The sequence below is a fragment of the Drosophila obscura genome, unplaced genomic scaffold (assembly GCF_018151105.1).
Source record: "Drosophila obscura isolate BZ-5 IFL unplaced genomic scaffold, ASM1815110v1 contig_13, whole genome shotgun sequence".
Taxonomy (NCBI): domain Eukaryota; kingdom Metazoa; phylum Arthropoda; class Insecta; order Diptera; family Drosophilidae; genus Drosophila; species Drosophila obscura.
The window spans coordinates 372,919-390,086 of NW_024542713.1; the positions used below are offsets into that span (position 1 = coordinate 372,919).

The window sequence follows — 17,168 nt, forward strand, 5'->3', positions numbered from 1 at the left end:
ACCGCTTTACACACGACCCCTATCCCCATCAGTCCCCAGTCCGTCACCCCATATTGTTCGCATTAATTGTTACTAGGTGTAAGTAATCTAAGCTAAAATAAACTACATGAATACAAAAAAAAACATATATCTATATAATGGGATGTGAGGACATAAATCGTGTAGACCATGAACGAGCCAATTAACCAATAGCAAGGCGCATAGTCAGAGACCTGGACGAAATACTGAATAAGCACTATGAATTATTGAAATTATTAAATCTCAAATTGGAATGTGACAATCATGATATTGTCATCAATCCGGATAAAATACCAGATGGAATGCATGTGCGTAGATTCTAAGCCTCTGTTATTTACGAAGTTGCTGGAATCATGTTTAAAAAATTTTAAAGTGAAAGGTAAAAAAAAAAACCAACACTAGAGCAGATCTAGAATGCACAGTGAAATCTCAGTCGTCGGTTGCCTCACGACTAATTTGAGAGAGCGGTGAGCGCTCTTTTGAGGCTTTTAAACACTTTTAAACTCCAACCAGGCAAACATATTGGACAGAAAAAATGTATGGTCGTTACTCATTTTACTATTATATTGTCTTTGGCTATATCGGCTCGGCTATTGATTCTGATCAAGAATATATACATATGTACTAAGAGGCAAGCGCCCTGCGCCCTGCGCACTCGCTACGCTCGCTTACATAACCCTTCACGCACTGCGGCTCATTAGCACATCATCATTTTGCATCGATACTGAAATGATACGATGCTGTCAAACTAGGCATCACCAACAGTGGCCACTGCAGGAAATGCGAGGAATCCGGGGCAACGGAAACCCTGGAACATCTCATCTGCAACTGCCCATCTCTCTCAAGGGCTAGGAGAATATACCTGGGCGCCCCGGTACTGGCATCACTGGAAGATGCCTCCAAGAGGACGCCAGGGGAAAACACCTCGATCCTTAAGGACTTCAAAACCTCATAAATATTTTCGAAAGGTTCATACACCCCCATCCGGACAACTAAGGGCCATATTGGCCTATGCGTGGCCCCGTGAGGGCCGTCTGGGTTAACCTAACCTAACCTAATGATACGATACGCATTGCATAGTTAAAAAAAATGTATATCATTATATATCATGTTAGTAGAAGTAGTTATTGCAGTACTGCACGGACATTTCGCCCGATATTTTATTTTCTGTGCCTCTTCTTTTTCTTCTTTTCCTAACTCACTCATCCCCAAACTACTCTAATTTCTCTTTTTCCTTCAGAAACATTACAAAAAATGCCTATTTATTTAAGCTTAACTGAATAGGTTCCAGAATTTTAAAATTCAAAAACCTCATCTTGTTGGTTTTTAACAAAATAATATACCGATTAGGTATAAGTTGGTATTGGTAGTCCCACCCTGGCTTCATATAACTTCAAATATTTGATCTTTTAAGGACTGCCTTTTTGCCTTTTTATGACAGTTTTGTACACATTTTCATTCATTTCTTTGAAAGGAAATAGCAGCCCACACCATTATGCCACCCGCGCAACTGTGGTTGCGACTTAAAACTAATTATTCCTTTCGTCTACCTCAGAACGTTTTTTTAATTAACTTAAAAATTTTTGCTTCAGATTACCAGCTTGGTAATGTCAAGCTTTTAAATGCAAAATGTGTTATTTTTTAGTTGCATATTTTTCAAAATTTTTAGTTAAAAACTCAGGTCAACTCAAGTCGAAATATAATTATATTTTGTGTCTTTGTATTTTTTGTGTATAGGTACATTAATGAGGCGTCGTTGAAGATGTTTCTTATAAAAATATAGATCAAAGATTGAGCTAAAATTGCTTGACCAACCCTCCTAACCCTCTGTTTTCCGTCAAATACCGTCTTAGTTTAGAATTTTTGTGTATTTTAATATTGCACTAACAGTTTGGCCAAAAACGTTCCAAGCGGTAATTAACAGTAAAATGTGATTTTCGGGAGTTTGGTCAAACAATTCGGTAGGACGATTCCATAATGTAGTTGGCACCTTTATTCGAAATGAGACAACATATGGAAAACATATGAAAGGAGGGTCTTAGCACTCGACAACACCAGCAGCAAAAATTCAGCAGGCAATTATTTCAGCAAAATCGGTCATTTGGTTGAGAAGATGTAGCGGTTTTACTTTTGAAATTTGTTGAACCTATTCAGTTGAGCGGCACTGTATATAAAAATGGAGAAAAACTAATTTATAGTATTGGATCAACTGAGAACGGCTGGGCCGTGGCGTTGCTTTCGTAGTGGGCATTTTCATTGTCGGATCAATTTTTCTCATATTAATTCCCTGAAAGCTGCTTTTAAACATTCAGATTCAAAGTCAAGTTCACCATAAGAATGGTGGTGAATTTGTTTGCGCTGCACAATTCCCCCCCCAGTTTGAAAAATGTTTTTTTCAGAGGTGGTGCTAAATTTATTTATATATTATATGTATTATATTATTTATTTTTCATGAAATCTATCATTCTGAAAAGCTGATAAATGCATACCAAACAATTTCAAAGAATGTGAAATCAAGCGATGTTGTTCTCAAGGTTTATGTTCGCCGGGTCTGCTAGTATATACAGTGGCGAGCAAAAGTGAGTGCATGTTCACAACACTGATTTTCGTCACCCTCAAAAAATCAACTAAACAGGATAATCAAACAAATTACATTATTTTATACTTAACAGTTGATTCGAAACAAATTGGAGCACAAAACATTAACATATGAGGTGAATTCAAAAATTTTAAAACTAAAAACCAAAACATCAGCAAAATCGCAGATTCATGTTTATGTTTCTTCTTATGATATGTTATTGTTCATAGTGCACTTTAAAACGTGTTTCGTGAGAATCAAAGCACAATTTTTAAATTTCTATCTATTAAAAATAAATTGCTGATATTTTGCATAAAAATGAGAAAAATATCTATGATAAGGGCTGTCACGTACTATTTCCGAGAGGCACCTTTCCGGTGTTCGCACCTCAAAAAAGACGATATGTAACTTCCAAACCACTAGGCAAAGCCGATGGACTTAGATGCTCGACTAACGATGTCCAAAATGAGAAAAAACAAGCTGCTAACACCAAAGGGTGCTTCTCTGGCCAGTTATTCGTAAATTCGGGGAAATGCTTCAGAAATTACATACTTGATTTTTGTCAAATTGGTAACGAGAAAAAAGTTTTTCAATCATATACGATAAATCAAATATGTCCCGTTATAGCCTTTTTACACTGCCGCATCATTGTCGAAGGTGCGGAAAATGATGCGAGACGTTTACCTCAAAGCCGCATCTTTTTCGCATCATTTTTCAGTTTTTGTTATTGTTTGATGCGACAAAAAAAGCTATTTGTTATCGATACCCCGAATAATTGTAAAAAATACTAGACAGAATATGGCAATACTTGCCAATGATGATTAAAGATGCTGCCGCATCATTGTCTTCCTCTATCCACAGGGCTCTTATGGGCACCATTGTCGCATGTTCCATTTAACGGAAAGATCCTCATGCGCCCAGTGTAAAAAGGCTAATATGTCTCGTATGGTTTGTATTAAAAACTTTAGTATAGATTGAATAGATTGACCAAATTAGATAATATTTTTTACAAATCGAGTACATATTAAAAATATTGTATAACGTTAAACGGGTGTTGTCGCTATATATTTTGCCTGATCCACAGCCAACTCTTTACGTATTTATATTCAGAAAAAAGTATTTTCTGGCTTAATCAATTGTAAACATGTTTACTTGGCCATTGGTGTGTACCTGGGTGTGTACATATTTTCAATTACTAATTGAATGACAACGTAAATCTATTTCTTATGTAAGTTAAACTTAATAAATACACATATTTAACTGTAAATATTAGATTATACATGGGAATTTATACCGTTGACCTTTAATGTACATAATTATATGCCTGTTTACAATGTCTATATTTTTTGGCTGTTACCTTACTTAATCAAAAATTAGTTATTTTCCTATCCCTGTATGCACGGGTGCATTGAAGTGTATAGAAAAGTTATTTAATATTTGAAAAAGGACTATGAAGAATATACCTTAATTTACGCTTATGTATTAAAAATCAAGTTAAAATAAATAGACATTTACTTTATGAAATTATATGTAAATATCTTATATATAATAATTTAAAAAAAAAAATGAATAACACTAGTCAACACGACATTTAGCCCAAAATGAATTTTTCTTATAGATTTCGGGGTTTAAAAATTTGTAACGGATAATTTTTTTTTAAGGTTTAGTTTTTTTAAAGAATTTTTAAAAATCTGGTTTATTTTAATGTTTTTTTTAGAGGTAGTGCTTTTATTTTTCCCATAACTTAGGTATCTTATATCTGGTTGCATTGAAAATTTGCAGTTCTGAAAAGCTGATAAGTGCAGCTATAAATCCCACCCAGACATTTTGTATCTGCAGCTTAACCCCTGGAAGATATTTAGCTTTCAAATTCAAATTTCATCATTTTTTTGCGGTATTTTTTCCCGAAATTTTAACATTAAAAACTTGGGAAAAGTAGAAAAAATAATAATTCTTGGCCAACATTTTTAGTTTTAGATACACACATTAATTAAGCGTCGTATTGTTCATTAAAATCTATGGATAAACGGTGTAGCTAAAATTCGTTAACCAAAGCTCAATAATGAATAAATAGACAAAAAATACCTTTTGGAAGGTTGTGGGCCCAACCGAAAATAGGAAACAAAGCAAACGAAAGGGGGTTGAATTTTTGGTACCTGAACGTGTTCCTTTGGCATTGGACCAGCAACGGTATTTTTCAGGTAAAATTAGTTTTGAGTCGTTTTGGTCAAACGGCTGCAACTTGGCCGTTTATTTATCGTTTCTTAAAAACGATACCGTAAACGACGCCTAGTTATATCTATGCGTATATCCAAAACTAAAAATGTTAGCCAAGATATATATTTTTTCGACTTTTCCTGAGTTTTTAAAGTCAAAATTTCGGAAAAATACAGTAAAAAATGATGAAAGCTTTTCAGAACTGCAAAGTTCTATGCAACTTATGTTATGTGAAAAAAACATGAAAAAATACCAGATTTTAAAAATTCTTTAGAAATAGCTAAACAATAAAAAAATAATGTAGTACAAAAGTTTTTAAATCCCGATATCTATCAGAAAAGTGATTTTGGTCCACAGCCGAAAGAAAAATTTTAATTTTGTTGAGTAGTGTAATCTTTATGTAATACAGTTTTATTTATTGTATGTACAAAATTATGAATTTACCATTGTAAAACAAAAAGAATTATATGTAGCAATTAGTACAAAAATGGAAACTATAAACTCAAATAAGAGTAAATGATTTCACGAACTTTCTTCAGTGCATTAAATATTTCTATATATATATTTATATTGATCAGCAAGTTAACTTGTGTAAGTCATATATTTTCGATTACTTAATAAAAAAAAAATTGTAAAATGCGTTGAAATTCAAATTAAATTGTTACGTAAATGCAATTTCGGAATAGTGTGTATTTGGAGCGTAGGTCGAAATTCTGCTTCTTTTCAAATAATTGATTTTAGAGTAATATCGAATAAATACAAACATTAAAAATGAAAACAAACAATTGTATATTAATTATAAGTAAATTAAAGGCAGATTTTGACAGACCTACCTTAAACCCATCATAAGTCCAACTGCCAAACTTTAGAACACATGTCTGTTCATCAAACGGGAAATATTCTACATCTATCTCACAGGATGACTTGTATATAGCTGGCGGCTTCCATTCGACTAATCCTTCAGAGTAAATTGTGGCTTTTGTTGCAAGAGTCACTTCGAAGTTACCATCAGCACTACATGATATTTTTTCAATATCCGTATAAATTATGATTACTTTTTTTATTATGTAATTATAAGGTATATTAGGTTAATCGAGTGTATTTGGATAATCTATTTCTTGAAATTCAGCTATTATTCTTTCTGTAAATGGTAATATTAAAATATAATTCATCGTATTATTTTATACATATGTTATATATCTTGAATGCATAAACATATCTGTATGCGTGTATATCTTGGCGATAATTGTGTCATTTAAATTAAAATGCACTATTATTATTATATTATAGTGTCTAGTGCAGTTTATGACAAAAAAATAAAAAATTATTATAATAAAAAACTTCTTAGTATGATAAATAAATTAGAATCTTGTTAGGTAGAGACGTAAGATAGAGACGTAAATCCATCAAAACCATCGTCAAAGGTTAGCTAAATAGCTAACATCAAAAACTATAAAAAGAGTGAAAATTCTTCAAATGAAGAAAATTATATTTTACATGTATTTAGGATAAGCCAGCTTTAAACCTATAATTTATTTTTATTTTCGTATTGTTCCATATAATATATTTTTCAGTATTTTTAAAATATGAATTCAAACTGGCTGGGGCCAATTAAAACGAAAATAACGTCTTTAGCTTGTTCTTATATATATTTATTTATTTATTGTTTATTAATTAACCATTTGTTTAAATCGATGCCATAAAGCTGAGGTGGTCAGGCTTTTAAGTTTGGGAGAAGTCCAAAAAAAAAAAATCATCAACGAAACTCGCGTTGATCACTAATGTGTCGCGGCGATATGTATGTACATATGTTGTTTTTGTCCCCGTTTTTGTATTTTCGAGCACTCACTTTTGCAGCATTTTCGTTTGCGTTAAACCAAACGTCTGAGAAAAATCTAAAGTTATATCTAAGCTAGGTAAAAACCAATCGAATTTATAAATATTAAGCTTATTATGATTTTTGTACGTACTATTTTTATTTTGTGTTTGATTTTTTCCTCTCCCAAGCAAAAAGCAGATCGGCTAGAGAGACGCAAAGAGAGTTTCAAACCAGGCTCTGACGAACAGGTTATGGAGAGAGACCAGACCATGATGCAACAATTTTTTATGTAAGGTGGTCTCATCGGGACATCTGCTCTCTTTTGAGGACGATATGTTTGCAGTATACAACAACAGACAAAGAGTGATATCTCTTTCTTGCTCTTGTCTTTCTGAGAGCTGAGAGAGAGGGCTGAAAATGTTGATCGTCCTCAACGCAGCTGATGAGACCACCTTATATAGTGCATCATGGACCAGACGACGAACGACGCTCAAATTCTATTTAATTTACCATTCACATATATTTCATCACTTATTGTACTTTACTTATGATAAGAAACTAAAACTCCCACAAAAATATGAACATATTTTCTTTTTTTTACTAGAAAATCTATTATAGTTTGGTCGGGAATGACTGGGAGTATAGAAGGAGAAGCAGAAATCGCTGGAGAAGCACTGGAAAACCAAGCGAAAGATACTCCAACAAATTGCGGGCAGCCAAGGGACAAACAAAATTCCAAACAGATCTTCTGTAACTTTGAATAGAGTCCAAGTAACGTTGCATTATATATATATATATGTATATATATATACATACGTATATATCACGATTTTGTCGGCATTTTAGTTTTTTTATTTGACAACATACAGCCATGCTCCGGTTTTCGTATATCGCAAGATTTTTACGAATTGCACATAAATAAAACTAATGTAATGCGATTGCCAAAACGATGGCATATTTATCTAAAATTTTTCCATTTCCAAAGCAAAGAAAGATTTTTTAAGATAAATATCGTAAAACAATTTGGGATTGAAACACTATCGATAGCAAAAAGTTACGAAAACCGGAGCGCACACAATACACACAATTTACGAAAACCGGAGATGTTTTGTTGTCCAAAGTCTTTCGTTTCGGTTTCAATAAGTTGGCAGAATTTTCGGCATTGTCTGTTGTATTCCTTTGAAGGTAATCAATATGGTTAATATCGCGTGCATTCAAAAAGACGGGCTCCATGACTTCATTGGCTGAAAACCCCACCTTGGCCTTCTTTGGCACAGAATCACCAAGCTGTGCGGCATCGTTTGTGCTTGTACGGGCACAACGAAATACAGTAAGTAATTTGTTTACCATTGAAATTGATGGTGCAGAGCACTTTCATAAAAGGTGTGCAACAAATTATCCAGCGTTTAAAAATGCTAACCTACTCCGTAATATTTGGTTTTGCTTTCGCTAGCGCTCTCACTTTGAACAAAGCTGAAACAGCGCCATTGCCGAAAAATGTAAAAGTATTTGCTCTGACCTTCTCGTAGTTTTGTCCCGCCATATGCTATAGCAATAGCAACAGCAGAAAACGAAATGATATGCCCAGCGTAGCTGGATAGGTAGCTGAAAACTGAGAGCGAGATGAGAGCAGAGCAAATGAAATTTTTTTCATTTACTACAGCTCTCATGTTTTTTTTTTTGGTTTTTGCTACAATTCTGCGATAGATTTTTTGCATCGCTTTTGCACGTCCACCTAGTCCTCCCGTATCGCAGCAGTATCTGTATGTCCACAGGGGTGGCCATAGGTGATAATTACGCTAATTGGCAGAAAGATGCAGAAAAGCCAAAAATAGTTCGTAACTGTGTTGAAAAGTAAAGGAAAATTTTTCGTTTTAAAAAACACATCTAGTGTAAACTGTGTCAGAACCAAATTTAGTAATTTAACCGGAAGGCTTCGTTTTGTCACAAATAGGGCAAAACTCATCGACTGATGGCCGGAAGACGTGATTGGAGACGGACTATATCGCAATTTATCATTTTACCTCATGCTATCTCTGTTTTTCATATATGTGTTAGCTTGGATTTCCAATTGAGCCGGTGGCAGCGATGAGCCAAAATTTACACTAGTCAACACCACATTTACGCTGTGGCCCAAAATGAATTTTTCTGAGAGATATAGGGATTTTTAATTTTTTAAAGAAGTATATTTTTTTTAACGAATTTTTTAAAATCTGGTATTTTTTTATGTTTTTTTTCAGAGGTAGTGCTTCTATTTTTCAAATAACTTAAGTATCTTATATCTGGTTGCATAGAACTTTGCAGTTCTGAAAACCTGACAAATGCAGTTTTAAATCCGACCCGATTCAAATTTCATCATTTTCTTGCGGTACTTTTTCCCGAAATTAATTATGCGTCGATTAGGGTATTGTTCATTACAATCTATGGACAGATGCAGGAGCTATAATTCGTTAACCAAACCTAAGAAAATGAAAAAATACTTTTTGGATTGTTGCGAGCCCAACTGCCGATTGGGCACAATACAAACGAAAAGGGGTTGCATTTTTGGTACCTGAACGTGTTCCTTTGGCATTAAATGTTGTTGACAGTTACTTTTTTCGTTGTGTTTTTCGTTTTTTATTTTGTGTTATGTTGCTACAAGTTTTTAAACGTATGTGATAAATTTGGTTATATACTGCTTGTTACTGTTCTTAAAATAGTTTAAGTTTTGTGGCTATCTTTGTCATTCGAATCAAATTCTCTTTTGAGAGTCCACACATAGTCGCCTAACATATTCTCGTTCCAAACACCTTGATACCGTCCTTCCATAGCTTTTAATTGCTGGTGAAATCTCTCTCCGTGTTCATGACTAACGTCCCCTAGGTTTGTCAGAGAAAAGTCCAAGTGGGAGTGCAGGAAATGGACTTTTAGTCTTTTAATTCTTTTTCCTGATAAAGTCTGATGATTATGTTAATATCGTCCAAGAGCTATTATTAACATAATCATCAGACTTTATCAGGAAAAAATTCCGCAAAAAAATGATGAAATTTGAATTTGAAAGCTTAATATCTTCCAGCTACAAAGAGTCTGAGTCGGATTTATAGCTGAATTTTTCAGCTTTTCAGAACTTTCCAAGCTCTAGGCAACCAGATATAAGATACATAAGTTACATAAGATACATACAAGGGGTGTGTTTACCAACACAACTTGACCAGGGGGATCAGGGATACGATATAACTGGTGAACGCACATAGCTAGTGATTATGATGAATACATTCATGCATCAGATTTTCAGAAATGGAGCGTAAAAATAGTACGACCCATTTTCTTGGTGCGTCAACCGTCAACGACTTACAGACGTATTTTTGTATCGCTCCGCGGTGAAAATCAAATAAATCAATTAATCGCGATTAATCATAAATTAATTCGCGAAAAAGCGCTCGGGGTAGGCATGGGTACTAGTGATCGTGCTGCCCATGAATACCATCCAATCGAGTAATAAAGATTAATAGAAATAATAGAAAAGAACAAATGTCAACGTTTAAGAGCACCAGCTCGGTAAAGAGCACAAGCACTGTAACCAAAGCCAAAATGAGCCAAGCCCGGCAACAACAACAAGACGAGCGTCGGCTCTCGCAGGCAAAAAAACAACGCGTAATTCTCTATACGCTCGCCAAAGGCAGCAGTACCAACAAAAACTGCATCACTGCAAGTGAACGAGGAGAGAGCACACTCTCTCTCCCCTGCATTGCAAAGTGGGTCATGGAGTGCTCAGTGCCCATCCCCCGACTCGTACTGCCTAACCAGCGGTTTGCTAATATCGACAACAACTAGTACAATGGTTTCGCTCAAAACTGTGTCTTCGACCACAACAACCACAACAACAACCACTGCAATTGCTCAGCGCCCGATACTGTCGAACCACTGCGACAAGCCCCAACTCTCGCAACCAATAAGTTCAAAAAATGCTAACGGAGCGTTAATTCAGACTGGGCTCGATCGCTATGTGCAAATCAAAAGAAAATTGAGCCCACAAAATGTGAAGAACAACAATGCAGCTAAAATAACTAAAATGACCGAGAACACTGTGCCACATAAGGCACTAGCAAACAATAGATTTGCGATACTAAGTGTCCCAAATGAAGATGAGATCACCCAAACACCCAAGTCCAAAAAATTAAGACCACCACCTATTTATGTTCGACAGGCAAATTGTGCTGAACTGGTCAAAAAAATAACTGATACAATTGGCGCAAACACATTCTATGTCACGTACATAAAATGGGGTAATATAAATGAAACAAAAATACAAGTCAATGACGAACAAAACTATCGATCAGTTGCGAAATACCTCGAAAATGAAAAAATGAATTACTGCACCTACCAACTTAAAAGTAGCAAAGGATTACAAGTGGTTATCAAAGGAATCGAACCAACAGTCCCAATCAATGAGATAATAGATGGACTTAACGATAAGGGTTTCAAAGTCAATATGGCTATGAACATAATAAATAGAAATAAAATTCCCCAGCCAATGTTCAAAATAGAACTGACACCTGAAAGTATGCATATAAGTAAAAATGAAGTTCACCCAATATACAAGCTTCAATACCTACTGCACCGTAGGATCACCGTTGTGGAACCACACAGACAAAATGGACCGGTCCAATGCACAAATTGCCAGGAATATGGACACACGAAAACCTATTGCACTCTACGGGCAGTCTGCGTTGCCTGTGGTGATGTTCATCTCACTGAGGCCTGCCCCGTAAATAAGGAGGACCCATCTGCCAAAAAATGTAGCAACTGTGGGGGAAACCATACTACCAACTATAGAGGTTGTCCTGTCTATAAAGAATTGAAAAATCGCCTAAACCAACAAATAACTGCAGCTCGAAACCCGGTCGTCCGACAAAACTTACCATATATACCATCAACTACGACTCCAGGAGTTTCTTTTGCTCAGGCGTTAAGTTACAACAACGGGTCGTACGCCTCAATCTCTAAGCCGACACTTCAACCAACCACAGCTGGAATAATGCAGAATCAGGCATCAAATCAGATCCCAGAAATCTCTGCCCAACATACCCCTGCTAATCCATCCCAATTGCCTAGTGGAATTGAGTCAATGCTGGTAACTATAACAAACACAATGGTAGCAATACAACAAACGATGCAGGAGCTTATGCGCAACCAAAATCTCCTCCTGGAGCTCCTTATCAAACAGAAATCTGTTAAAATGTCCTGTCTAAATATATGTTTCTGGAATGCAAATGGCATTTCTCAGCACAAATGCGAGCTCTTACAGTTCCTCGCTCAACACGACATTGACGCTATGCTCATATCAGAGACTCACCTAACAAATAAAAACTATTTTCACCTCGCTGGCTATAACTTCTATGAGACAAATCATCCCGGTGGTAAGGCACATGGAGGTACTGGCGTTCTGATCAAGAATCGCATTAGGCATTATCCATTGCCTTCATTTGCTACACCTTATCTACAGGCAACAGCAATTCATAATGAAATTCAGAGCGGCTACCTAAACCTAGCCGCAGTATACTGCCCACCACGCTTCTGCATTTCCGAAACAGAATTTGTAACATTCTTCGACCTACTAGGTGACCGATTTATAGCAGCTGGTGACTACAATGCCAAGCATACCCATTGGGGAACTAGACTTACCAACCCGAAAGGAAGACAACTATATAACGCTATAATAACCCCACGAAACAAGCTAGACTTTATCTATCCGGGCAAGCCCACATATTGGCCTACAGATCCAAACAAGCAACCCGACTTGATTGGTTTTGCAGTTACACGAAGGGTGCTGCAAGCTCAGATTAATGTAGATCACTTAACAGATCTATCATCGGATCACTCGCCCATTCTAGTTCACCTTTACGACCATCTACAGCTTTCAGAACGCCCACACTTTCTAACTTCTAGCAAAACAGATTGGTCCAAATACAGGAAGTACATAATCTCTCATATTGATAGCTGCCCAAACATTAATTGTAAAGATGACATTGATAGGTCAGTCGAAGCATTGGTTTCCTCAATGTCACTGGCGGCAAAACACTCAACACCAATATTAGCATCTAATAAACTTTCCAACAGCAGTCGTATTGGCACATTGATGTGCTGCTACGCGATAAAAGAAGGCTTCGCCGAGAGTGGCAAGCACACAGATCACCTGCCTCGAAAGAGCGGCTAAAAATAGCCAACCAACTACTACGCAGAGCCCTAGAAGATGAAAAAAACCGAGCTCAAATATCCTATATGGAGCAACTCTCCCCAACTAGCAAACGATTCCCACTGTGGTAAGCAAAATCAGGCGTATGCCCACCAATCGAGAGTGAATCACCTTTGCGTACACAAACAGGAGAGTGGGCTCGCAGCAACAAAGAGAAGGCAAATACATTTGCCGTCCATCTAGAAAACGTCTTCAAACCACACCCAGCAACGAATAGCTTTGTGCTCCCACCAACCAACAATCCCGAAGCTACTCCGCCTATCATATTCCAATCAGGAGAAGTCACAAGGGTCATTAAAGACCAAATCTCAAAGCAAAAGAAAGCTCCGGGCCACGATTTCATCTCTCCTAAAATGATCATAGAATTGCCGAGCTGTGCAGTTTATTTCCTTACTGTGATATTCAACAGCATGATGAAATGGAGCTATTATCCTCAAGAATGGAGGAAATCAGTCATCACAATGATCCATAAAGCCGGAAAAGACAAGTCCAAGCCATCATCATATAGACCTATCAGCCTACTGCCATGCCTATCAAAGATATTTGAAAAGCTGCTCCTGAATCGTATCAAACAACACCTACACATCAACGGTGCCATCCCGACTCACCAATTTGGATTTCGCGAAAAACACGGAACCATTGAACAAGTAAACCGTATAACCTCTGAGATACGAAATGCATTTGAAAGACGGGAGTATTGCTCCGCTGTTTTTCTGGATGTCGCCCAGGCTTTCGACTGCGTTTGGTTAGATGGCTTAATCCACAAAATCAAAATATTACTTCCACAGAACATCCATGGAATATTGGAGTCATACCTACAGCAAAGAAGTTTCGCAGTACGATGCAAAGATTTCCTCTCTGAATATCATCCAATTGAAGCTGGTGTACCGCAAGGCAGCGTGCTTGGACCGACACTGTATATCATATTCACAGCAGATCTACCGACAAACAGCCTAACCACAACTTCGACCAAGTCGCTCCAAGTGCCCAAGAAGGGCCACGGATCACTTATCATCTCATCTCGTGGCCTTAGAAAAATGGCTAGCAGACTGGCGGATACATGTAAATGAGCAAAAGTGCAAGCATGTCACCTTCACGTTAAACAGACAAACTTGCCCTCCATTATGTCTGAACAATATCAACATTCCACAAACCACCGAAGTAAAATAGCTTAACATCTGGATAGAAGGCTTACTTGGCGTAAGCACATCGAAGCGAAGAGAAATCTACTTAAATTTAAAGCTAGTAATCTACATTGGCTAATAAGCACCCGTTCATCACTAAAACTGGAGTACAAAGTACTTTTGTACAATGCATTTCTCAAACCCATCTGGACATTCGGCTCTGAGCTATGGGGAAATACTTGCGTTAGTAATTTAGAAATAATCCAGAGAGCTCAATCGAAGATACTAAGAACTATCACTGGGGCACCATGGTACATACGGAATGAAAATATCTATAAAGACTTAAATGTAGGATCAGTTAAAGATGAAATGGCCAAAGTGAAAGCAAAGTACCAGGCCAAGCTTCAAGCCCATCCTAATAGACTTGCGCAGTCTTTAACTTGGCACACTAGCCATACACGACTCCGGCGAAGAGACCTTCCCACCCAGCAATAATACTTAGCTAGGGACGTACTCTAAGTAATTAAGTGTAACTAATTAAATAAATATATTAGGCTAAGATTTGTATACTTGTCGTAAGTCTCTAATAGGGAAGATTCGATAAATAAAATCCCGTAATAATAAAAACAAAAAAAAAATAATTTTCTTGGAGCATGTTGCATTGTTGTTGGCTTATGTCGATAGCCGACATATCAATGGTAAAAAAAATCATGAATTTTAGCTGAATAAATACGCGCATAAGGTGTACATTTATTGTTTGAAGCGGGCCATCCAGCTGCAAGACTTTACATTTACATAGGTACATATCGACGAGCATAGTTTTCCATACAGGATATATTTATCGATCGCTGTATGTACATTTAATTTAAATTTAATTTAATTAACGTCATGAGCCTTGTCGTCATTTGGTGTTTAAGTAAGATTTAGTCTAAAAATAAGAAGAAGTCTGACGATAAAATTCAATATGGCTTTATCAGGCCTATTTTCATGATTATATTTCTAAGTCAATAATTATTGACTATTTGTTTTATAATTTGTTTAAGTTGTTTTTTGTTGTTGGACCGGAATTTATAGTAGTTTTAAACGTATTTAGTCCCATTATGAAATTACCTGATTATAGCATTGCATGATTATGAAAGCGGGAATTTTTAAATTCCTGCTAATTTTATAAATGTGTGTTACTTTGTGAAACAGTTATAAAACTTCAAATTTCTTGGAGTGGTCAAACAGTTACATTAAAAAGTATTTTTTCTAATTCCCCAATGTGCTTAACCCGATTTGGAAGTACATAGAATAAAAGAAAAAATTATAAAAAGGTTTACTTAATTTCCAAAGTGAACCACACAAAACGACTGCTGACAAAACGTACATACCCTGAGCCATGATGAAAAAATACAATTATACGACACGTTTTCGCTCTGTTTCGGGTCTTATTTTGCACTACTAAAAGCTTTTCGACGCCATGAAGTTGCAAGAGAATACTGAGTGAAATAAGACCAAACTATAGAGCGCGTTAAACGAAGACACAACCTTGTAAAAATCTTATTTACCTAATTTTTAATTTGCTTTAAATGAAAGGTTTCTAATACGAACTTTTCGCTCTAGTATTTCTTGGGGAAAAAATGTTCCAGAATCGCCGAAAATGGGTTTCTTTAATTACAATATAAATGTTCTACGATTGGACGACATTCTTTTGTAAACTTTTATTCAAATTTTGACGTAGAACGAACATTAAAAAAACGGTCGAATTTATAAAACTAAAGTAATAGGTATTATTTAAATGTAATTTACATTTATCTTACTTACTTATTATAGAGAACGATATCCGGTCGCCAAATATGATCAGATGGTACATGTAACATATGCACTCCTCCATACTCTTTCGGCTCCCATCGAAGTTTGTAATCATACCATGACTATAAATATAAAATATATTAAAAAAATTTGATTGAAAGTGATAAGCGATGAAAAGGATAAGAGATAGTTATAATAGAATACCCGGTACTCAATCAGTATACTAGGGCGGTCTGAAAAGTAATCGGCCGTACAAAAAGAAAACATTTCTAGCCACTAATTAATATTTTATTCGATTATTATTTTCTATCAGCTGATTGCTGAAAAAGTTTCAGGCGGTTTTGTCAGTGTTAGTTATGGCGGGATTTTAAGCATGGTAAATTTTTTGCATTCAAAGACTGTGAAGGAGCAGACGCTCCCCCACATTATTTTTTTCACCATGAAGGATCTCTTATTATTAGTTACTATTTTTTTGTTATTATTATGTTTTATTTTCATTATTAGGTTAAGTGACGGCATTTGTTAGTAGTTAAGCTATGGCATTAATCAAAATTAGTTTAAGTACTTGCTCGGTCGTGACTTAGATGGGAGGGAAAAGCACAGTGATCGCTCGGGCATCACTGATAGCACTGATAAAAGCTCCAGAGTTGAGACATGAACCTCAACCAACCAACATCAGTACAGGTTGAGACATGAACCTCAACCAACCAACATCAGTACAGAGTGGAGACACGAACCTCAACCAACCAACATCTGTACAGAGTGAGCGGGAGAGCAGAGAGCGAAAGCTCTACCACCAGCATCAGCAGAGAGAGCGGGAGAGCAGAGAGCGAAAGCTCAATCACCAGCACCACAAGGGTGGGTTTATAAGATCGCAAGCACATGGAAAACAGAGATATTCCAGACCAGCGAGCTGAACGGACGTGCCAGTGGAAGCAGCCAAGAAGACGAAGAAGAAAACAGATATTGACGGCGAGCTAGGAAAGGGTGAGCAAGTCTCACCGTCGTGAGGAAGAGGGCTGGCGAGCGGTGCGGTTAGGCAGGAGAAGAGGAAGAAGAAGAGATAAAATAAAAATGGAACTTAAATAACTACCAGCGCGTCTTCATCTGTCGATCGGTGCGTGTTTCCCCCCCTTGCCCTGTAGTTTTTCCAGAGGTGCCGCCCGGCGACTGCCCAGGCCTCCTCTGTTGATCTGTGCGTGTTTTCCCCCCCTTGCCCTGTAGTTTTTCCAGAGGTGCCGCCCGGCGACTGCCCAGGCATACTCTGATGATCTGCCTTTCCCCCGCGCCTGTACCCTCCCAGAGGTGCCCCCGCGACTGCCCAGCTTTTCTCTCGCCTCTCTCCCCCCTTGCCCTGTAGTTTTCCCCCCCACTCTTTCCCCC

General features: G+C 36.8%; 1 protein-coding gene across 9 annotated transcripts in view; it reads right to left on the reverse strand.

Moving 5' to 3' along the window:
• LOC111078115 (acetylcholine receptor subunit alpha-like) overlaps window positions 1–17,168 on the reverse strand; it is a 268,805-nt gene that overhangs the window by 142,213 nt on the left and 109,424 nt on the right. For 5 of the 9 annotated variants that reach the window (XM_041595520.1, XM_041595523.1, XM_041595515.1 and 2 more), the window contains 2 exons: window positions 15,798–15,907; window positions 5,647–5,827 (listed from right to left, as the gene is read on the reverse strand). The exons of 1 other annotated variant lie outside the window; for it this stretch is intronic. In XM_041595520.1, the coding sequence (XP_041451454.1) occupies window positions 5,647–5,827; window positions 15,798–15,907 (291 nt within the window). Of the gene's footprint in view, window positions 1–5,453; window positions 5,533–5,646; window positions 5,828–15,797; window positions 15,908–17,168 lie in introns of those variants that run through there. 3 more of the 9 variants (XM_041595537.1, XM_041595518.1, XM_041595534.1) reach the window with 3 other exon arrangements.